Raw genomic sequence first — 24,486 nt, 5'->3', positions numbered from 1 at the left:
TTCCCAAATTAATTAGTCATACACTTAGAACTCATGAATAATACTTCTCTCATTGATTTATAAAATCTCACAAACACTGTGCTACAAATGAAAGAAATTATGTGGCCTTATGCTCAATTTGCTTTATTTGGCTTCTTTTCATCCAAGGAAATACAGAAAACAAGACAGACAATATATCAGTACAGCATGTAACTTTAGATAAAAAATAATTAAGGAACACACATGACACAGACAATAATTGTAAAAATATAGAATACACTGTTTTAATTGACTGAAGTTATTTTCAAATCTGAACTAAACTGCAGCTGCTGTGGTCAAAAATACTTCTGCAAATTTATCTCAAAAGTTTTGTTCAAAACATTCTTTTAGAAAGAAAGATTGCCCCAAAACACCCTAAAACCCCCATTAACTCCCATTTTCTGTTCAGAAAGGAAGCAAAGTATAAATCAAAACTACTAAAAAGCCTGGTTTGCAAGGATGCATTTTTAGTATCCTAAAAAAGTAGGAAAAAAAAAAGGACCAGTTGGTGTTTTGGTTGGATCAGATTTTTTTTTTTTATTTTAATTAGAAAAAGTGAAAGGTACAAATAAATAATTCATATTGCACAGACAACAGTAGAGCAAAGATCACCCCTCACATCCTCAGTAACACAAGCAGACAGACACACTAAATTTTTTTGCAGACTCTGCACAGGTGACAGCTTTAGAACCAGCAAAATATTTGTTCTGAACACTAAGTTTTAAATCTCTATTGCTGATTTTTCAGCTTGACAGTTGGTACCCTTAGTAAACATATGAGATAAAAAGGCACAATCCAAAATGCTACGCACTCTGGTATGAAGGAGTATTTCAGATGCACAAACAAATGCTCATCAAAGCCAAAAGAAAAAGAGAATACTGTCAGTGATCTTGATACAATGATAAACATTCAGACAAAAGGAAGAACAGAACGAGAAACACCTTAAACTCTAGCACTCATCAGCTGAACAAAAAATCACCAGAGGATCCTCTGCAGTCCTCTCATCTGTCTGTCCTGTCAGTAAAAATGGGCCACTAAGAAGGTACATCCAGAGGTAGGCTTGCATTTAGCAATCTTTGCCCTGTGGAGAAGGTACAGAGCCCTGCAAAGGTGCTCAGATGCTGTCATGGTTTAACCCCAGCAGCAACTGAGCACCACTCAGCTGCTTGCACAGTCCCCCAGGAAGGAAGGGGACAGTCAGAAAGGTAGCCTCATGAAGTGGCTGCCGGAACCTGGGCTAGCTCTTAGAGCTCTGGTGCCACGCCAGGAGTGGGGACCTGCCTCGGTATGGGAATTTACCAGAGGCAGAACCTTTAGAGTCACTTGCTCTAAGGTGCCAGACACAAGCCACGACAGGGACTAGGCAGAGGAGAAAGGAGGAGGCTCTCTGTCTTGAGGTTCCACAAGGAATGGTTTATTCCAGGTGAAGGGAGCAGGACAGAAAGCCTCAGGCTCCATTGTACAAGCAGTTTGGGCCAGATACAAGTCAGGGTACAAACAGCTAACCAATAGGGAACCCCATGGGGAGGAGGGAGGGGATTACATCAAGTGCCTGGGTCCAATAGGGGTAGGAGGGTGAGGGTGGGTCATATGGGCCAACAGGGCATCCAGGAGTAGGGGAACTCCAAAGGGATGCTGCAGATAGGGAATTGGCCCGAGGTTTAAGTGGCAGAGAACGTTTGGGAATCAAGGGTTGGGTTGCCTTGACAGACAGGGAAAGAGCTGGAACAAGGGGCAGGGAATGGCATGAGGGACAGCTTTGAGGGAGGGTAAAACCCAGGGGTAAACCAGCTTGGAGAGAACGTGGGGGTACAACAGAACAAACCACTTAACAAGGAATCAATAAAATAAATTTGAACCACAACAGCCTCATACTAACGTCTATCAAGAAAATTAACTCTGTCCCAACCAAAACAAGCACAGAGGTAGAGGACACCTGGAGCCTTCAACCCCTCACAAAGATGAGGAGCTGCAGGGCAATGCCCAGGAGTGCACGGCACTCCTGAGCAGCCTGCTCAGAGGGGGTCAAGCACCTGGAACTTTAAGCATGGAAATGGCCGGACCAGCAGGCTTGGGCTGGCAGTGATAAGCAACTTGGAACAGCGGGAGAGAAGCTGCAATCCAGCCTGGGACAGGAGCAGAATTAGGTCCCAGCTCCTAAGAATAGTGCAGTGTCTTTGTCTGCTCCCAAAAGCCTGACAAATCAGTAATCTCTGTCTCTGTAAGACTACCAGCTGATATTGCAGCCACAGTGGTGACACAGGACAGCATGACACTACTCAGCGTGTGACATCCCACTCAATGAGGTCCAGCCATGGAATAATGGCTTTTAGCCAGCTAAGCAATTTATCTGTGTTTAAAAAGACACAATAAAAATGGATGAAGACAGGGAAGACTACTCTGAACAGTGCATAAGATGAGCACAAAAACTATTGACAAAATCCATGCCTTTTGACAGCGCAGCAAGGAGTACAATAGGGACAATGTTTCCACTACTGGGCTTTGTAACCATCCTCTCCTCACTTACATATTTAACCCCACCACACACATCTCCAAAAAACTCATAAAACACAGAAGAAAACACTCTAGGATTAGGAAAAAAAGTAAAATAAATTACTTATATATTGTACAAATTATTTACAATTCTTCTTTCCAAATTGTGGCTGCTACTGCCTTTATTTAGTCACCTGCTTGGAAACCTATTGTTCTTCCCCTATAATTTTGCCAAATGCTGCGTAGTTTGAGTCCTGTGATTTTGAGTCCAGCAGATCTTTCCAAACAGAGAAAAAGGAGCTGGAATAACTGGATAAGAGAAGAAAAACCATATGACAGGAAGAGGGTGATGAACTCAAGAGTTGCTGAAAGTGAAATTGCAGACACATGTTGGCAAAAATTAAATCCTCTCTACTCTCTAATGCAAGAGCAATTGGGCACTGGAAGAGAATCCCTAGACAGTCTGCAGAGCTTCTATCCCCGAACATTTTCAGAACTCAGCTGGAAGAAGACAAATACATTTTGCCCAGCAGCAGTATCAAGAGTGGCATGGGCAAAGAAGGTTTTGCCTGACAAAATCTCCTCCTCTGCAGAGTAGTTAACCAAGTAGTCCCTCCAGTCCTACATATTAAGATTAAGGGCCTAGACCAAATAGCAAACGCTGTGTTAGTTGTTTCAGTGATCAACTCAGCTTCCAGATAGGGCAGTATATATGATGTCTTCTTTTTTTGTTGCTTTTTCCAGCCAGTCAAGTCACTATGTGTAATGTTGACTTCAGGCTGCTAGCTTCTAATGATCCAGTAGATGGATGGAAATCCTCAAAGATCCTAGGAAACACAAAAACAGCCCCAGGAAAGGATGAGTTGTGGCCATTGTGTTGCTGTCTCAGGTTTTGCTTGGCAGTGTGGTTGCTGTTGGGACAGGAGGAGGAGAAATGCACAGTGGGGAAAGTGGGGAGCAACAGTTACAAACCCACCATTTGGTGAACAACTTCCCTGCTTTTTTAATTCTGGAAATCACACACTGTGCAGAATTCAGAATGTGACACAACAAATATACAAAACCCTGAAAGGATTTGTAAACTGTGAAAAGTAAACCAACTTTCCTCACTAGTAATAATACACCAGTTATTAATTAACTGGTTTAATTTAATTTTCAAACATATAAAAGATATTCTGAAATATCAAACTATTTATATACTCAATATATAAAGTTATAAATAACTTTATATATTTATATATAAATAGTTTGATATTTCAGAATATCTTTTATATGTTTGAGATTTAGTCTACAACACTATCTTTACATGGCTTTGAAGACAGTAATAAAATATATGGTATCTTTACTTTTCATGTAGAAGAGTATGAAAGACGTTCCATATCTAATAACTCTGCATTCAGACAAAGAATTTTGTAAAGGACTTTGGAATTGAGTTTATAAATAATTCTTACCAAGGAAGTGAATGAAAAATTGAAACAGTGAGGCAACTATTCACATATTACAGGAATGCCGTTTGTTCTCCCTTTCAGTTGCCAGCCATTTTATTTTCTTGTTATATACAAAGCCCTATTGTTGGAATGAAAAGTAGAAGGAAGGACCAGAAAATTACTTCATAATGCAATATGAGCACAAATATGATGCACAGGATAGCAATTGTACTAGTCACATAAGAGCCTTCCTGTTTGCAATGAAAGGGCTTTGTGTTCTAGTGGCATGCCCTCCTTTACATGCACAGGACAAACACCAAGATGTTTCTTACACCACTACCTTCATCCTGTTGGTAGCAAAACAGGATTTATTTAATCCTTCCAGACAAAAACCCCAGCCATGAACCAGGAGAGCAGAACTCACCCATGTGACCTCACCTCCCTTCCTCCTCCTGCCACCCCCGCTTCCTGGCTCTTCTAAAACGAAAGCAGGATAAGGAGCATGCTTTTTCCAGCAAAATGTGACAGGGAAAACAAAAAAACACCTGCCATCCCTGTCCTTCACAAAGAAAACAGATAGCAGTAAAGCATGGAAAGCTTGCAAAGTGTGCCCATCCTCCCTCTATATATGATACAGACCAGAGGGTACTGCCAGGCACATTTCTGTGAACAGAAAATTAGGTGGAATCACTAGGTAGCAAGAGTTGTCTTAAAACAGTGTGTGATTTAGCCCAGAAAACAACTTTACTTGAGTTGCAAAATATTTATGTCTGAAGGAAACCTGATGGGCAGCCTGACAGCAGAATTACCCTTTCACTGACATTTTTGTCATGAGGGTTGTTTGGTTTTTTAATTCCTCCGCTCAGTAGCTCTGTTTAGGTCTGCTTATCTATACTGTTTTTACTCTGTGGCATTTTTGGGTTTTGGGATTTTTGGTTGGTTGGTTGGCTTGGGTTTGGTTTGGTTTTTTTTTTTTGGTTTAGCATTAAGAAGGGTAAAGGAATGCAGCTGTTGTATATTCATAGCATAGTTTTTGCTATTTTTCAGGAATTCAAAATAGGACAAATATAATCTCCTACTTCCATAACAGCCACACTTAAGAGGAAACCAAGGCTACTTTAAAATGAGCCTGCCAGAAACCCATTCCTGTGTGAGCAGAGGAAGTATGTTATATCCATCTGCCTCAGGAAAGAGGGAGTTATAACTCAAGTTTATCATCTGAAAATCTGGTATTTAGTGGGCTTCTCTGGAATTACTATTCTGAAAATTCTTCTAAAACCAAGCTGCTACTATATTGTTCTCAACTACTGAATCTCTCACTAATAAGAAAACCAGATGTCAAAGCAAACACAGGAGAAACCTCTGAAGTTGTAAGATAAAATAAGAATTATTGTAATTTTTAAGCTAGAGCTTCAAACAGCCTTCCCCAAACTGAATACAGACTAGAGAATACTGCTATAATGACTCTTCCAGAATTAATATGTTTACTATAAACAAAGAAATGAAAAACATAACCAAGTACTTGTTCTTATAAATTTTCTCAAAAACTGGGAATTCCTGCATAGTATGTATTTCCCAGCCTTCCAGGACATATTTGACCACCAATATTTGGGTTTCTCATATCCACATATTATAGCTGATCAGCCAAGCTACAATTTTACACTTACCAGACCTGATTATCTGGTATTTGTAGCAACTGTCAAATTCAAAAGGGAATCTTGAATCTTATAGAATTCAATCAGGGAATCTTAAATTCCTATTCAGGGTATTGAGTGATCTCCAGCTTGTAACAAAGAGGTATTTTGAACCTGTTTTGGAGTACTCGTCTAACATATTAAGCACATGGAGATTTAGCATTTCTTTGGAATATAGATAACAGATAACTGGTTTGTTCAGACACAAACAGAATCGTAGAATCACTAAGGTTGGAAAAGACCTCCAAGATCATCAAGTCCAACCTTTGACCAAACACCACCTTGTCAAGTAAACCATGGCACCAAGAGGTAAAGGCAATGCTGCTTACATCTGAGTTCCAAAAAATCTCCACTTGAAGGAGAGCCTGAATATTTTGATTTCCAAACACGAAAACCACATTTCTATGCTGCTGCTTTCTGCAGAATGGAATTTTAATCTGGCATACTCTCTTCTATGACTCTTCAAGTTTTCTTCTATGACTCCTCAAGTTTTCTTCTTCCAGGTTAACCTATTCTGTTCAGCTTTCTTACCTATTCAGTATCGTATCTACTAAATTTCAAGTCCCAATTTTTTTCCCCCCTTGTTATAGTTTTTTTAAACACAAGTATATTATTTGAATATTTCTGAAGCTTTCCACATGGCAAAATCTGCATAAGCTACCCAAGAGAGATCAACATACCAATTCCTAAAACCCAAACCAAATTTAAAAAAAAACCAACAAAAACAACATTCTGGCCTTGAAATGCATTGGTGACGTAGTCCTTCCTCACAGGCTACCACAAGCCTCCAGAAAAAACGTATGTGTGGAATTTTATGCCCTTGCAGACTGATACATCCTGAGAATTAACTATAAAGCTTTTTAATTGTCCAGGCTGAAATATGAGTATCCTGCAAGCCATGAAATAAGCAAGTGATGCTATGGAAAGCATTCAAGTGAAGACACATGACAGGTAAGTCACAGGAATTTATTCAGGCGAATAGCCTTTATTTTGCTTCTACCCAGGCATGTAGCTTCTTAACTGGATTGTTTTATCTCAGTGTTAAGCTCTATTAGCTGAGTAAGGAATGAAAGGATTTAACTTTTTATCAGATGAGCAGTATCAAGAGACTTCAGGCATGGGAGAATTTATGCCTGGTGATTTTTCTGCAGCCTGCTCATTGCACTTACATCAAACGATGGGCACAGCTGGGTTTGCCTGCCTACTTGGTAGAGGATGCGATACAAGTTTTCCAAAGCTTCTATGTCAGCACTTGCTACAAAGACCGCTCAGTTTGATTCCAGATAAGTCACTTATCCACAAATGTTGTGAAGACACTTCACTGGGGACATTTTCAGGGTGAACCAAAATGTATGCATGCTCTGTAACAGATACACAAGGCAAATGCCTGAGGGATGGGACATTGACTTTCAGCCCCAGATACCTGGTTCCCAAGTATCTACCATGAAGAGGAAGGGAACAACAAAAACAAAAGCAAAGCAAAACCTAACCATATTCCCAGATGCAAAAGTACTTTGAAGAAACTTTGTCAGAGAAGGCTCCCCAGCCACCCAGATAAAAAGCTACTGTTTTACTTTAAAAGATTAGTATCTTGACAAGCCTGGAAAGGCTGTGCTTGTTATCTACTGCAGAATGAAAAGAAGTACTGAAGCCCCAGACAGACCCTGGTATTCCTGAGCCAGTGCTATTAGCTCTCTATTGTTAGCTCTCTCTTGTGGTGTTACAAACAGCACTTCCAAAAGTACACGTGTAGGTGCTGCTCCTCATTCCACCCAGTCTGAGGACAACAGAGGGTAAAACCAGAAAAGGGGTTTCTGCAAGTTATTATTTAGGTGAACTAACTACAACCAATGCTTAAAAAAGCATAAACATATTTTACCAATGATCAAGGAAAAAACAAGTCACCACAAAACCAGACTAGGATCTAAAGATAAGAAGTTTAGGGGATTTCCTCATCATAGTACTTGTGGAGTGGTAACACACTGTAAATACAGTGTTAAAAATTACTGTAACTCCACAGATATTCTTAGTATTCTAAGGATGTCCAGGAAAGTCAAAGTGGAATCCTGTACTGTTAGCAGCCCTTAGCCACCAGCAGAAAAGAGCCTCCTGGGAGAGGGGAAAAAAAAAAATCAGATGGTGACAGAGTGATCAAACTGCACTGCCACTGAAGTTTTACAGCAAACTAATTAATAATGCCTTCAAGGAAACAGGTGTAAATTAAGAAGACCTTCTACACATTTCACTTAGATGGTCACATAGGAAGGAATATGTTCAGTTGGTAAAAATTACTCTGGATAAAGTAACATTGCCTTTATTCAAAACTGATCCGGGTCAATGCAATACATTTTTGAAACTAAAGGCCAAAGAGCAACTGAAAAGATATAGACTATGGCTAATAAAAACTGGACTACATTAAAAGAACATTACTGACTTACAACCTCACTGCAGAAATCACATCCTCTCATCACAGTTAAACAAAACCCATGAAAAATGGGAAGGAATACAAATAACTGATGTCATTCAAATCCTGCTTTTCTTGATAAACTTTAATCCAACAAACACCCACTACTAAACAGTGCTCATCTAATTTATGTTCCCTGCTCCAGTGAACAGGTATTTACATTAAGTCTTGACCTTGTGACAGTTGGCATGCATGTGGCGCCAGGAATCTTGATGTCTTCCCAGGCAGCAGGGCATGAGATGCCATTTCTTTGGAGACACAGAGGGTCTTAAAGCTTTGAGCCCTTAGCTAAGGAAAAAGAGGCACAATGCTTTCAGTTGAAACTAATGCTTTTCTGTGTCTTATGCTTTCCTTACAAGGCAGGGGAGGGGGATCTATTCAGTTTCCCAAATAAGAGATACTGTAGGCTCTGCTGCTGTGCATCACAGTGGCGTCTCCGCAGCAGTAAATAATGTATTACATGAGCCATGTCAGGGAAGAAGGATGCACAAAATGGCTTGGGCTCCAAGCCCAATACCTAGGGTGGTGTAAGATGTAAGAAACCTGCTGCCTGCTGGGGATGACCCTGTTACAAATTATTGCTGAACCCACTTGATGGCATTGCCCAGGGAACTACTAATACCCATGGGCCAGAATCATGCTAGGACATGTTAAGATCCTCAGCCTACTCCAAACATGAACAACCTGGTCCTATCAAGCAGCACTTCACTGAGTGGCACTGGTCCAGCTTCAGGCCCCAGCCCAGATGCAGCATGCCAGTGTGTTTCTCATCTGCCATGCAAGAAGCCAAGCGGCTTCAAAACACTGCAAAGCAGCACCTCTTTTCCTGGTCAGTCTCAGATCTGCTCCAGGGAGTGATCCCAAAGTTCTACCAGATCACCTCCCTCTCAAGGTCTCTCCTTCACAGTATTCTTCGTACAAGCTTATTTGTATTTGGAATGGTTGTTCTAGAGTAAAGATACGTTTTTATTGTAAGCATTTCACATGTTTCTTCTGATCCTTTAAAAAGCAGGGTTTAGGAACAAACTCCTTGCACTTTAAATTCCAGGTTGGTCTGAAAATTCAGCCAGAAATTTTACCTTCTGAGTTGTTTATCGGATCAATGAAAGCCTCATATACATTTTACAATTATGACATTCTATCTGGGATGCAGTAAGTGTTCATTTCTCTTTCTTCTCAGTGGAGACTTTTGCATCTCTGGTAACAGCAGATTCATTAGGTCAAAACCTCTTAAATAGTAGATGTTGTAGGTCCAAATTCACAATAGATAGGTGTGATACTCCTTGAAGCATTTCTTTATATTGTACTATTGCCCTGAAGCAGGTATTTAGCCAGGAACTGAGTAAATATGTGCTAGTGTTTCTCAATATATTAGTGGAATTTAAAGCCAGACATGGAATGTGGATTTAGTTAAACAACAGTGAAGCCACCAATGACCATCAAATTTCTGTGATTTCTGAAGCTTATGGTGTCCCCCTCATCACCCCCTGCCCTCCAGTCTTTTTCTGTTCATTATGTTACTACTAATTAAAACTAGAGAATTGAATTTATCCATGACCAGGTTATTACACACTCAGAGACATTACACTGACTTTACACTGCAACTTCTCCTTGACTCATCATTAGAAAGCACACTCAAGCCAAATTTGAGCACGCTTCTTAATCATATTACCGTTTATCTTAAAAAATAAAAAGATGGTGCCATGACCAGTAGAAAATTATTCCCCTGAAGGGATATCACTCTGCATGAGTGGGTTCCTCATCAATGTTTACTTCATCTGCCAAAAATTATCTGAGCATACTACACTTTGTAAGCTTCCAGGAAAATTTGAAATGAGCGAATTATTTCTGCTGCGACTGCTACTTCCAAAGAAAGTGCAGCATGCTCTGCTTAGATCCTTCCCTCACAATTCTCAGTCTTGGATTGTCCCTTGGCAGTGGGAAAACAGCTGTTAAATTTACATGCAACTGAGGCAACCTTGAAAACTGTAAACATATTACTATTATTATTTATTATTAATAAGTTTACTATTATTATTTATTATTACTAAGTTGTCCAGTGTGACACTCTCAAACCCCCAAATGGTATCCCAACAAAGTCTTGTTCTTCTCTGCAGATGATCAGACCTTATTATGGGCTCTAGGAAAACCACAAGTTTCCACACATTGGTGACTCACCACTTCAACTCCTCCTGCATAGGATCTTCCTCCAGAACAGAATCAGAACTATCATGACTACTAAAAGCACCACAATAATCACCAGCCAAAGCAATGATGATCCCTCTTCTGTGAAAACAAAACAACAAAACATCCACAGCAAATTAATCTCATTGTGAAAAAAAGCAAAACAAGCCACGAGGATGTCTGATTAATGACAGTGCTTCCTCTGATATTGTTAAAGGTACTGCTAGGATAAATGAAAGCAGCAATTGCTCAAAAGAGAAAAACCCATGTGTCTTCAAAAACAAAGCTACTTTTCCACAGAAAATCTGAAGAAAAGATGTGCTCATGGCAAAGAATACTGCCATTCCTATACCTGATACAGTGGTTGGCATACACACACAAGTAGAACTTCATACAAGTCTTAACTCTTTCAGAAGAGTTTTTTTTTTGTTTCACCCAGAATTTTATTATTTTTACTTTAAAACACTTTTTACTTTTAAACACTGATGAAAAGGCAACAATAATTTTAAGAAAATAAGACCGGCTATGTTTTGCTGCCTGCAAATAGCTCTACCCAACAGCTGAATGTAAATGTTCCTCCCTGGTTAGACATTACCACTTCATTTGACTGCTATTAATCAAAAGGCTCATCTCAACGTTCACTGACATTGGCTGGAAAATGGTATGACTTGAAATTTATTTGACTTGAGCCAAAACGATTATGTATTTTAACAAATTTATGTTGAACTATTCCTTTGAACTTCTTGTCCTCTAAAATATAAGATTGTTAAAACAAAAAGCTCTTAGCTGATTTTTTATCCACTTAACAAGAAATAAGACATCAGTCTTAGTTTTCTGCTTTCTGAGATATGCATTTGCTTTTTAGAAGACCAAAACAAAAGAATACTGGGGACAGGACAAAAAGATTAGTATGTTTTTTTCAGAATTGTAATGTAATTCAGAATTAAGAACGAAATTGCTTTTGAATGTTTAGAGAGCAGATATTAAAAATCAGATCCTGCTCTTTACTACTATTCCTGTAACAATCACTTCTTGAGCGTGTAATTTCAGAATCAACCCACAGCTACAAGCTGCTTTTCCTGTCTTGCTAATCTACAAGTGGCCTTCAATTTAAGGCTCTATATACAGAGACGTGAATTTTAAATCACTCAAGTCAATGCTCCTGTATTAAGTAAAAATGTTTCTTCAGCTTTTAATGTTTCTATTTCTTATCTGCAGAAACAGGGTCAAAGTCTTTCCAGCAGAACAGAATGTTGGAAAAAGAAATAAATTAACACTATAAGATATTCAGATGTTACATTAATATATCTAAGATTTCTGTATAAACCAAACATAAGTATCTTCAACTGACCCCCTCCCTGTATGCCTGAAAGTACTGTTCTTCTCTGACCATTACTGCAGTGGACATGCGCCTTGGCAAAAAATCAGAGAAACCAAAACATCATGTACAGATTATATACAACAAAACATGCAGTAAGTTGAACTGAACATTTGATTCAGAGACAGTTTGTTATGAATTTCAAAATTTCTGACTTGATCAACAACCCATAGAGTTTCTACTCATCATTCTACTCATGGATATCAGCTGACATATATTTATATTTATTTTTAAGCTGTTAAAAAATTATGAAGGCCTACGTGGAAACCTAAGTTCAATGTGGAAATCTAAGTTCAACTTGCTGTACAATGCATGGTGCCTCTAAACCCTGTATCTCCCCAGCTGATTAGTCTGGTTTTTTCCCTTCTTGGATAGGACTCCAATATGTTACTACCTCAAAGACAAGAGTGGATGCAAATAGGATTTCCTGACATATAAACATCTCATTCCCTCTACTTCCCAGAAGATTCCTATCCAAATATGCTACTGCAAAACATGGAAGCCAAGAGAATGCTAACAAGTTGCCTGTACTTCTCACCTACCTCCTTTTATTTTCACAGGTATTTCAAATGTTTCATTTGTGTTGCTTACTTTGCAGATCAAATCCTGTGCACTGATGCTCTGAATAGTGTAGATTTCCAGTGTACTGGTGATGGACACAATCCCATTTTTGTGCTTGACTGTCTTCTGTGTAGGAGTAGAGTTGAACAGGTTGTTCCAGGTGATGGTGGGCTCTGGGAGGCCATTAGCATTGCAGATGACTATCAGATGATCTTCAGAAATGTTGTGATGGACAGATGCATTGAGACCTTCCAACACACAAATGAGACAAGTCACCACCACAGTGAGCACCTGGTCGTAAGCAGTAGTAGCAGCCTAACCATTACAAATTAGAGCAAAGCTTACTGGATTCATACTGAGCCCAATGGCAAGGAATGCAAGAAGAGAAGAGTTCCTCGGGTAAGATCCCCTCCATGACTCAATATTCCTTCCTCCACATTGAAGTAGTATACCCCAAAGATTTCACTCAGTCTGAAATCCAAGTATTAAAATAATCTGTTAAGTAATATAATTTATGGGTCCTATCTGCTAATTCCCTATCAATGGTAGGGTTTGGAAGAGCAGCTGACAGCACTGGAGTTGTACTGTGCACCAAAAGGAAACTCCAATGGGCAATGTTGGTTTGCCCACGTTGCAGATGGGACTGATCAAGGACTTGGAAAGATTCCACTCCTTGTTTTTCAGCTGCTACTCAAGGAGTAACAAACAAGAGCCAAAATGACCACAATAATCTTGAATATGACCCACAGAATTTTGCTCACGGCAGTAGTGCTCTGTTTCTACATCACGTTCCACCAGGGGATGCTCCCATCACTGCAATTCATGAATCTGCTCAAGGAAATACTGTAGGTGAGAAAACACCTCTTATTTCACTAGAGACATATCCCTGCAGAGAACCTCACCAAAAACACTCAGGCAGGTATTTCCTGAGAGAGGACCAGAAGGGAAAACATTGAAGAGACACTTGTAACATCCTGAATCATCCATTCTAGTGTCCCAAAAAGTTATGCTTGTCTTGTTGAGTTCCAAACTTGTGAAATTCATCCTGTCTTTATAGGGCTTCTGAATCCTTAATCCGTTCGTTTCACTGTATGTAGCTATATTATCATGTAATTCTTCTGAGTCCTTTTGCCATGTCACTTGCAGAACATCCATGGGTTTTGTCAGGGCACAACTCAGAGTCACACTGTCACCCATCCTCACTGTTGTGTATCCAGCCTGCGGAACCACTGCAATGACAGTGAACAGTTAATGAAACGGGCAGATATCACACATTCAGAAGCCTAATGTTGATTCTAAGGCCTGGATTACCCACAGACACAACTCCTTCAGTTACATATTGTTTCTGTGGCTTTCCCCTACAAAAAAGTCCATCTCCTGCATACTCCTAGGAATCAATGAAGTTATGTTGATTTGCATTGGCTGAGACTTTAGCTTTCTTCTAAGCTACTTAAAAGACAAAAAGACGTACCTATTTCTGTACCCGTATCTACAGACTTCCCTCTTAAGTTTTACTAAATCAGCTCATGACTTCCTGTTCTCAGCAAATACTCAATTTTTGTTTCCTAAGAGCTAGAGGAAGATTGAATGCATAAGAGAAGTATGCAACAAGCCATTATCAGAGAAGTAAACAGCATAATGCCTTTAAAAGGCTTTCTGAACTGTAGTTTCAGAGTTCACAGTGCATTTGAGATGGAGGGAAGGAAGTCCTTTTCGGATGCCCCACTCTTGGAAGCTGTCAACTCAGGTTAACGATGGTGTCCAGTGTCACTGTCGATATGGGATGTTTCTTGTCCTTCCCATCTCTAAATGCTGCTCCAGGAGGATTTGTGTCACAACTACCAGCTCCATGTCTCTGTCTCATCTATGTAAGAATGTAAGTCAAGCAGTGCCAGCAATCTGTATTTCACCTAGTTTTGTCTCTTACTCTGCTGAAGCCTCAGAAACCTGAAACCAGTTCCCCAAACAATTTCAAGCAGATTTCAGGAAATTCAACTTACCATTTGCCTTTCCAAGCCCAGAATATGCCAAACACAAAACCAGAGCTTGTAAAGTCATTTTGGAAGAGAAAATCTGCTTCACCTAAAGAAAAACAGAGATGACGGATCATCCTCTGGTGATATTGTACATTCAGGGTGCAATAATTAACAGTAGATTTTTCATGTGAAAAAGAATATAGTTCAAGGGTCAGACAGCAAGACTTGACAAGTTTTATTGCCCTGTTTCCTTCAACTGAATTGTAGACCTGCCTGGAACTGAAGTTGGTGTTATATTCAAGAGGAAACACAATTTTGCAAAAAATACTTCTGTAACACACTCTACCCACTCCTGAGTTTTTTTTTGTCAATGCCTGCAAAACTAGCTGAAGCATCCTGGGACCATCTTCTGTCAAGAATTTAAGCAAAGCCCAACCTCTTAAAGATTTTCACAACATTCAAAAAATAAAAGAGACAGCTGAAAAGCATTTTCTATATTATACAGGTTAAAAAAGAAGGGCTGGTAAATAAATCAATAAATAAGACAAAGAAAAAAGTATTTAAAAACAAATTGCCAAGAACTTGTGTACATACTGCGTACACCCACAACCAGTAGCCTGCATTTAAATTTTAAACACGCTATGCTAAAACAACTCCTGATATGACTCTCCAGTTACCAAGAACAAATAGAGACCAAGATGTTACATGTAGAATCAGGAAACAAGAACATATCAGCAACGAGCCCAATGAAAAAAGTTTGTGTAATCAGATATTTGAGCACGGCTATAAGAAATTCAAATATTCCGCTAAGCATGCAGAAATCAAGGGCCAGCATAGCAAGCAGAAACTAGCGAGTCACAGAGCTTCTTTACAAAGAAGATGTACGGGAAGATGTACCACGCCTGCAGGCAAGCAGAGTTTTCAATAACAATCCTTTGCTTCACTGCTTTAGTACCCATTAAAGCCCTTAATGCACCACTGCACACACCTGGGGTAGCAACAAGAATTCACACAGTGAGGAACGAGGCTATACCGTGTAGCTATACCACGCACAGAAAGAAGTCCCTTTAGGTCACAACTCCAGTCACGGGTGCTGCAGAGAGTGAGAAAACACAAACCAAAACGAAAGGAAAAAGAAGAAAAAGGGAAAAGAAAAAAAAAAAGAAGAAGAAAAAAAAGCGCTAAAGATTGGGGCAAGTAAAGCGCAAATCCTTTACTGCGTCTTCCAAAACCGCACCTCGGAGGGCTCCTGAGCCACGGTCTGTGCCGCTCCCTGGACAAACCGCCCTCCACTACTGTCTGGGAGTCTCCCTTAACTTCAAAGTAACTTGCCCCCTGTTAGCGTCACAGAGGTTTTCGAAGGCAGCTGCCGACTGAGCCCAGCAGCTGGAGGGCCCTCCCGGGTAGGAAGGGAGGACGGAGGAAGGAGACGCGGCACTCGGGCGGTGCCTCCGGCCTTTCGTCCCCACGCGGGGTCCCCCTCCCGCCGGCGCTGTCAGGCTGACGCGCACCCGGCACTCACTGCTCATCTCCGCCCGAAACCCTCCTCGGACGTAGGAATGCGTCCGGGGATGGCAGCGACAGGCATGGCTGCTCACAGCCAAGTACGTGGAAACACGGAGAAAGATAACATAAATCCCGTGGAGGCGGAAGCTCCCAGGCCGCATCGCGGTCCTTGTTCCAGAGCTGAGCTGGTGTCCCATCCAGCGCTAACCTTTCCCTCAAGGGTATTCATAACAGCCCAGTAACAAATTATTTTAGGCTATATCGCATATATAACTGGGAGTGGTCTTTTGCTTTCGCTGCTACCTTCCTGTTGGGTGGGGAGGAAAAGGCGCAGCAGGAGTGATAGTGGACAATCTCTGTGCTATTTTTGTGTTGTTAGATTAGGATCTTCTGCTGATAAAACTACAACAGGGATAACTTATCAGACCTCGTTGCAGGCTTGGCAGAAACAACGCATTTCTCAATCCGATAAATTAGAAACAGCATTCTTAGTGATCAATACAGGACATTCAGTGCCTGCTCTTTCTTCAAATGCTTTCATACACATGCACACGTTCATACACTGTTCACACCACTTGCAAAATTTATCTTGCCAGACTATTTTAAGCCATCATTGCTCACAGGAAAAATCAAACACCACAATTTCAGCCTCTTACCAAAGTTAATGGACAAAGATGCCTACATAAACCTAGAAACTCATTCTTGTTTAAGACAGAGATCTGTGTGAATATTACGAGCAATGCTACTAAACTGTCTTAAGGAAGAAGGTGATGTTTGCAGCTTTCCTGGGTCACCCTGGGCTCACCATGTATTAACCTCACCTGTCCTGCTGCTCTCAGTACCTTGGTGCACAAAGGAGTGCCTTCTGACCCGTAGAAATAGAAAGCTTCTGCTGTCCCCAACAGATTTGGCCCAACTTTTGGCTGGGGTCTGGAGATCAGGGCAGTGTTTCTTCCAGATGTGTAGAGCTGTACTTGGTGACACCTTCCCCACAACTGTGCTGGATTTAGTGCAGCCTTTTCCCTCTGCCAACTAACTGACCAAAGCCCCTTGGCTTTTCAACAAAATTTCAACTTTACCACTACCTTTATTTCTACCTTTCTTTCTACCTCCAAGGATAAATCACTATGTCTTAAATCACTTAAATTTCACTCCGCCAGCCTTGCCCTTTTTGGTCCCTCTAAAACAGGCCAGCAACTAAACCAGTTGTTTGAGACTGATGTATCTACACACTTCACACTCTTTTTGTTTTAATGAGAAAAATGCATTAGCAAGTTTCCTGTGCTCACGTGCCTTCACTATAGCTGAGGGGATTTTAGAGGGAAGTCCAGTTAACTGCACATTGCACAGCTTAAAATGAATTTGTCCAGAAGTGCCCTGTTCCATCAAAGCAACAAAAGGAGGGAAATCCCAGTGATATCTTCCTGCTCTTATTTAATGAAAATAAAGTGGACTTTGGGGGAATTTGAATGATATATTATAGTAACTCACATCTATTGAGGTGGAAAATGTCTGTGTTTAGGCAAATGTTATTACTCATTCAGTGGGCTGGAGAAACGTAGAGAAGAAAGAAAAAAATGATGAAAGGGTCCAGAAAACAAGGGGGATGCTCCTTTGGAAGAGAGGGAATAAATTAAAGTTGAGCAAGGAAAGGATGATCCTGAAATCGTAGGCAAAGACCAGAGGTAACCTCAGGGCAGACAGAAGGAAATGAAAAATACTCCAGATAAACCAGCAATAGTGGAAGATTCAAATTATATTTAGAGAAGAACAAGGCACAAAAATCCCCTTCTGCCTTATTCTGTGTTCTAATGTCAACTGTTTCTTTTTACAGGAACCTGACTCAGCTCAGCAATCTTTACCAAGCTTTACAAGGTTTTTGTACGTTACGTACAAAGAACCTGTACCTGGAGCTGGTGGTAGCCAAGGTGACATGGACTCTCTGCTATTATAAATCCTTTGAAGTTAGTGAGAAAGACAGTAAGTAGAGAGCTCTTGCCCAAAAATTCAAAGAGGTCTTTGTTCATTTTTTGTTACTTATTTAGCTGTAATACACCCTGTATGCTGGTGGAAGAGGCAATTTAAAATTCCTTCTGTCACGAATGAGATTTATTCTTCATTCTTTCCTCTGCCTTCTGGGTGGACACATTACACAATTAATATATTTCGTCATTCTTCCCTTGACTTCTGGACTACTGACCTCTTATAAGCAGAGCCATTTGAACCACTAGCCAGCGAAACCTGTACAGACTTACGGCAAATATATGATACAGCAGATCCAAGTTGTCATTATTTAACAGGGAAAAGGAAAATAAATGGGTGAATGAAGTCAGTGACATTGATTCCAGTAAAACCAAACACAGTAGGTTTTACAGGATGTACTGTCTTGTGGAAGTGTATATCAGAACATTTGGACTGCTGATGTTCTGATATACTCCCTTCTGGCTCTGCTCACATCAATTAACATATCCCCCTTAATCATCATGCTCAGGCAGTGCATCTTCAAGTTGCAAATGCTCATATGGGTCTAATAGGAGCCTAACCTGGTTCAGAGGATCTGCCACCAGCTGTCATTTTACTGGTGATTCAACCACATGATCATAATCAAACCACATTTCTCTCTCTCAAGCTTACTTCTATTAAACAAGGGAAGTGTAAATTGTTTAAAGTTTGAGGTCCTGCCAATTTCTCCAGTGCAAACTGCACAAGATTTCTCAGTAGGGACAGTTAGCCTTGTGGGTGGGGATAAGAGCACAAAAAATTTCTGGAGTCCATTTCAGTGTCAATTTATCCATGTATAAAGGGAGACTGGATTGAGGAATAGGAGCACAAAGGGGAGACAAAGGCATGGAGTGGGTGTGGAATTGGAAGAAGAAGAAAGTGACCATGGTAGTGAAAGTTTTAGTCCATAACAGGGCAGACAAGGGTGGTAGGGGGGTACACAGGTAGTACAATTCCTGCTGCAGCAGGTGGTAGGAGTTGAGGAATGCATAATTGTTAAGGTTTTGTATGTAGATTTGTTTTACGTGCGCGCACGCACGCACACACACACACAGTGTTATTATACCTGTTATTAAGGGGTCCTTAAGTGATTTTAGCTTTAGAGAAAAAGCAAGAAAAGAGCCTAGGCTTGTAGTATTGGGAAATGCTTTTTCCAATACAATGTGTTTTTTATATGGCTGCTGCTGTATAAAGTATGGTTGCGGAAGAGAAGGGCCATGAGGACCCATGACAGGCCACAAGGGGACAAGAGGGGCTAAGTGAATAGATAAGGTTGCAGCTGGGGACTTTCCTCCAGCTGCAGGCAGAAGAGGCATAAATGATCAAGTTAATGTAATGATAAATGATGGAGGGGTAGACAAAAGGATTTTGGGTTTGGAAACTCGTGAAGGGTTTAGTCCTATAGCACAAACTTGTAGGGAAGACCCAGAGAAAGTTGTGAAGCTATGTGGTGATTGGATATGTTATTCCTAGGGATCTGAGTAAGTTGTTAGAAGCAGCATGGAACATGTACAATAATTAGGAGCGAAAGCTGTGTTAGCAGAACAAAGCCCAATTGCGGGGTGGGGAAATGGTGGCACCATGGGAGAGAAGCAGAGAAGGAATTACAGGCATAGTTGTACAGAGGTCTGTGTGCTATTTTAAGAGAAGGGCCATGGGAAAATCTGTGGGGAAAGGGACAAACACAAGCTGGTGGACCCTGGACTTCATCCAAATCTCCTGATCAGCCTGGAAGGCTCCCACTGGTAGAAGATGTGTGATGGTGACTGGAGATGTCATCCCCAGCTAAACCTGTGGGGATTAAATTAACACTGGGAATGACAAATAGAATTTCTTAGTAGACACTGCAGTGGTGTATTCAGTCTTAAATATGCCTAAAGGAAAATTTAGTCAGAACAATTCATGTTGGTGTGACAGAGCAGAAGGAAAATTGGCCTTTCTTTGAGCATTAAAATTTGGAATTGATAAATTGATGTTAGCCTATCAATTTCCCTATATACCTGAATGTCCCATACCAATACTAGAAAGAGACGCGTTGACTAGATTAAATGCACAAATTATGCTTGAAAAAGAAAAAAAATCAAGTTTCTGGCTGCAGGCTCCTCTGTTAGTATGAGCTGGTTGGGTTTGTCCTGAGGCTGAGGGATTGGTGCAGCACTGCAGAGGCCTATGCCAGCTCAGGTGAATTGTCCCGTGGAAAGGTTTCACCTTGTAACTAGCAGGGTACTTGCAGTTTAGGAGATTCACTGTTCCACATGGGCAAAGGAGTCAACACCAGGAAAGAAAGGAGGCTATCTGTTAAAATGCTGAGCCCCTTTCTAAAAAAGAACTGAGTCTGAATGCAGCAAAGCCTTTCAGTAAATGAAGCATGCTCTATTGGCTGCTCCTGCACTGGGATTACTGGACTTGGTAAACCTTTTGAACTATTTATGCAGGAAAAATTCCATTTGGCATTGGGAGTATTGACATAACAACTGGAATCCTAGAAGAACAAAGGATGGTCACCCTGCCTCACGACAGTAGCGGCAGCTGTCCTCCAAATCCAAGAAAGAAAAAAAAATAAAATAACCATGGGGCAGCAACTGACTGTTTTAGTGCCTCGTACAGTTGTAGTGGTGTTGGAACAAAAAGAAGGACATTAGTCATCACCAAGCAGAATATTAACATACCAGACAGTACTGCTAGAACAAGATGACGTGGAGTTAAAAGTAACTAACCTGGAGTTAAAAGTCACTAACTTGAATCCAGCAGTGTTCTTAACAGCTAACCCATTATGAAAAGATCTGGCCCATGATTGTTTGCAGAGCACTGAACAGGTGTACTGTTGTTGAGATGACATAAAGAACTTGAAAGACATGGATTGGGAACTCCTTGTGGACAGGAGCACCTTTGTGAAAAACGTAATCCGAAAAGCCAAGTTACTCAGTCGTAACTCAGCATGAGTTGCTAGAAGCCAAAGCTAAAATCCCCAACACATTGGCTCAGAAAGCAGAACTGATTTCATTGACAAAACCATTGGAGCTCTCACGGAATAAGATTGTAAATACATGGACAGCCTTAAAATTTGCTTTTGGCGTGGTCCATGCCCATGGAGCTATTTGGAAAGGGAGGGCTGTTAATTTCCCAGGCATCCCCTGTGAAACATAGACAAATAACACAGTGATTGTTAGAGGGGGTGCAGCTCCTTGAGAGGTGGCATCAATGCTTTGTAAAGCTCATAAGTCAAGAAGACCCCAGTAAATACTGGAAATTGCCTGGCTGACAAAGGAGCCAAGAAGGCTGCTGGTGGGGATGTCCTTTTGGTCTTACCTGAGAAATAACAGCATTTGGACAAGCAGGCTTCTGATTACCAGGCTAAGAATGAGAAATTGGCAGAATAGTTAGATACTGACAAGAGTCCTGAAGGATGGTGGATTACATCCAGCAAACAAATCGTGATTCCCCAACACCTTATGAAGAAAATCTCAGGAGAAGGACATATGTTAACTCCCTGAGGAATAGAGTTTATGGTAGAAGCAATGAAGCCTCAGGTTTTGAACATAAGAATGACTGGTATAATAAAAAGCATTGTTAAAAAGTGCCAAACACTTAAAGAACAAGGCACATCAAATTAGATAGCGTACACACACACCTGTGACTGTTAAGAAGTTGTCCAGGAGACTATTGGCAAATAGGTTTTGCTGAGCTGCCATGGTAAAAGGGCCACAGGTATTTATTGGTACTGGTAGATACTTTTTCAGGATGGCCAGAAGCTTCTTCTTAGTGCGCTAACAAAGCTAGTAAAGATTTGGCGAAGGAAATTGTCCCAAGGTTTGCAGTATGAATGGGAATGTCACCAGACAGAGGTCCACATCATTGCTGAAATAGCAAAAGCCTAGCAAAAATGTTAGGGGTAAAGTGAGGCTTCCACACTCCGTGGAGACCTCAGTTTAGTGGGAAAGTAGGAAGAATAAACCAGAGTCTGATAGAATATATTCAATCCCACAGGCAGGTGTTGTATTCTTGTTATATTTCATATTTCTCAAGTCCCAAGCTGTGCCAAACTGTTCTTCTCTACAGCACAGTCCTTCATGTGTCTTTTCAGGGGCTCCGCCTGGGCTCTCAACCCACCCCTATTTATTCCAGTTACCTTCACAAGCTACAGCTGCTGCCCAACTAAGGACTTTGCAGCTGTAGCTCATTTGGAGTAACTAGGACACACACAGATCTTACAGGGATTCTCTCCATAAGGACCCACTTATTTAATACATAGATGTTAACAGGGACTCTCTCCATAACAATACATATATTCAGGCCCCCACATACATATATTCAGGCCTCCACGTTTCCCCCCTTTTCTTTTAACAATTATACAATTACAATACATATGCAGTCCCAGCTCTCAGGCTGCCACAGCTCTCGGCTGTCTTGGAACACATACAAATCCCTCAATGTTCCAAGGCTCTTTTCCTTAAAGGCCATATTCTTACAGCTTTCTGCTGTTACAGCTCCTTAATTCAAAGGCCGTATTATATTCTAAAGTCCCAGCTCTCAGGCTGATATTCCAAAGTCCCAGCTCTCTGGCTACCACAGCTCTCGGCTGTCCTCTTATTCTAAAGTCCCAGCTCTCTAGCTGCCACAGCTCTCAGCTGTCCAGGGGATTCCATACCTTCTCTCGATGTTTGGCTGCATGTTCTTCCTCACACAGGGTCACCAGTTGTTGTATTCCATATTTCTCAAGGCCCATACTGTACCAAACTGTTCTTCTCTGCAGCACAGTTCTTCATGTCTTCTCAAGGGCTCCTCCTGGGCTCTCGACCCACCCCTATTTATTCCAGTTACCTTCATGAGCTACAGCTGCTGCCCAACTAAGGACTTTGCAGCTGTAGCTCGTTTGGAGTAACTAGGACCCACACAGATCTTACAGGGACTCTCTCCATAAGGACTCACTTATTTAATACATAGATCCTACAATACATAGATCTTAACAGGGACTCTCTCCATAACAATACATATATTCAGGCCCCCACAGGCAGGTGTTGTCTTCTCTCCACAGATATATTGTGCTGGCAGCATCCATGACACTGGACATCACAGCTCATCCATACCAACCAGGAGACTACCTCGAAACCTGGACTGACGAGCCTCTCCAAGAAAAGTGGAAGGGACCATATCAAGTGCTGCTAACCATCAATACTTGTGTGAAGGTGCAAGAAGTAGATTTGTGGCTCCCCAACTTATGATGGTTAAAACAACTCTTTGTACTTATTGTGCTATTTTTAACTCATGCTCTTGATCACTTGTTGCAATACATACTGCTGTATAGACTAGGCCAATATAATAAGTGGATATGAAAATTTGAAGAAATTATATTAAAGTATCAAAGGGGCAATTTGTTACCAAACAAGTTATATTATTATGAATAAACTGATGTTTATAATGATATTATGATTTGTTGTTATTAGGAATTAATTATTGTTGGCTATGTAACCTAGCATACTGCTTGTAGAATTTATTTCCCAGCTTTTGGTGACACAGTGTCTTGGTTTAAAAGACAAATGTCTGCCAAGGAAGGTGGAAACCTTACTGGAATGCAAAGATGATCCTGCCTTCAAAATTATTGTAACTTATAAATTGCAGGGCTTTGAGGCAAAAATATAGGAAAGGAAGTAACAGTTCTTTACTGGAAAATATGCATATGTGTAGTTGTGTAAGACAGCAGAACAGACTACACCACAGAAACAGAAGTTTCACAACTGCTGAGTGCCGTGTTTCCCCTCTGGTGTAGTTATGACCATGGACGGCAGGGCACGAGACAGAGAGCATACCATGATCCCCTCATTCCGCTCCAGGAGGGAAGGAAGGAAATTGCTCCTTTTGCAAACTCCAGGGGCAGCATTTGATATCACCACTGCCAAGGAGCAGCTGGAAGAAGCAGGGGAAGCAGGCAGATTCAACCGTAGTGCCAAATTGCAGCGTAGCAATGTCCTGGAGCCGAATGCACAACTGTCCTACAGCGCCACGAATGTCCCACGGCACCGCGCGACCGCTCCCTCTGCTCCGCAGAAATGGCAGAAAGGGGGGACGGACCTGCCCCCCCAGTGAAGTCTCGGGCAGAGCCCAAAACTTCTCACACAATATCCCTAGTGTTATAAAAAAATGTGTAATTGTTGGCTTTCATTATTATATATTGGCTTTTACAAAATATTTTGATATAGTAGAGTTTGTAAACTCTTTTAAACTGCTTTTAACATAGTATAATTTGTCAGACTTTTATGGTTGCCATAATCCCTGTGTAGATTGTATATTTTAGTGTGATAAAATATAGTTTAGGCTTTCGCAAAATATTAAAATAGAGCCTTTGTGCTGTATATTATAACATTAACTTTTGTGGAAGTAATTGTAGTTGTGAAATAATAACTAATGCCTTACTTTTGTAACTAACTAACCATAGTGAAATGGCTAATATTAATTGAAAGTACTTGTAAAAACGCAAATGTATTTGTATGATAAGATAACATTGGAAAGAACTGGGCAAACAGCACCAAAAGAGCAAGGAGGAATCTACCACTGACTCTTTGGCTATCAATAACTGTCAAATCACAGACCAGGGGACTGTGAGAAATGCTACTCACTTCCAAAAATTTAGAAAGGTTTATTAAAACCTTATAAAAAAGCCACAGCTGTCTCCATCTCGGTCCGGCCTGCAGCGAGCCTTGCCTGCCTGGCCACCCCTAGCCAGCCACTGTGGGCAGAAGGGCAGGGGTAGTGATGGCAGGTTCCCTTTCCCAGCACCCCACATGAG

General features: G+C 40.9%; 1 protein-coding gene across 2 annotated transcripts; it reads right to left on the bottom strand.

Moving 5' to 3' along the window:
- Window positions 1-2,893: 2,893 nt before the first annotated feature.
- On the bottom strand, window positions 2,894-15,468 carry LOC128933471 (OX-2 membrane glycoprotein-like). 2 transcript variants are annotated; one of them, XM_054270466.1, is made up of 6 exons: window positions 15,433-15,468; window positions 14,220-14,301; window positions 13,122-13,448; window positions 12,201-12,467; window positions 10,275-10,382; window positions 2,894-3,338 (listed from the first exon to the last, which is right to left on the bottom strand). In XM_054270466.1, the coding sequence occupies exons 2-5, from the start codon at window positions 14,275-14,277 to the stop codon at window positions 10,279-10,281; spliced, it is 756 nt and encodes a 251-aa protein (XP_054126441.1). In that variant the 5' UTR covers window positions 14,278-14,301; window positions 15,433-15,468; the 3' UTR covers window positions 2,894-3,338; window positions 10,275-10,278. The 2 variants fall into 2 exon arrangements, with proteins under 2 accessions (XP_054126441.1, XP_054126440.1); XM_054270465.1 differs by lacking the exon at window positions 15,433-15,468 and adding an exon at window positions 15,184-15,236.
- Between the last annotated feature and the right edge of the window lie 9,018 nt (window positions 15,469-24,486).

This window comes from Melozone crissalis, unplaced genomic scaffold (genome assembly GCF_028551555.1).
Source record: "Melozone crissalis strain CALT ecotype California unplaced genomic scaffold, PUWL_Pcris_2 ptg000009l_1, whole genome shotgun sequence".
Taxonomy (NCBI): Eukaryota; Metazoa; Chordata; class Aves; order Passeriformes; family Passerellidae; genus Melozone; species Melozone crissalis.
This window is presented reverse-complemented; position numbering and strand designations above follow the sequence as displayed.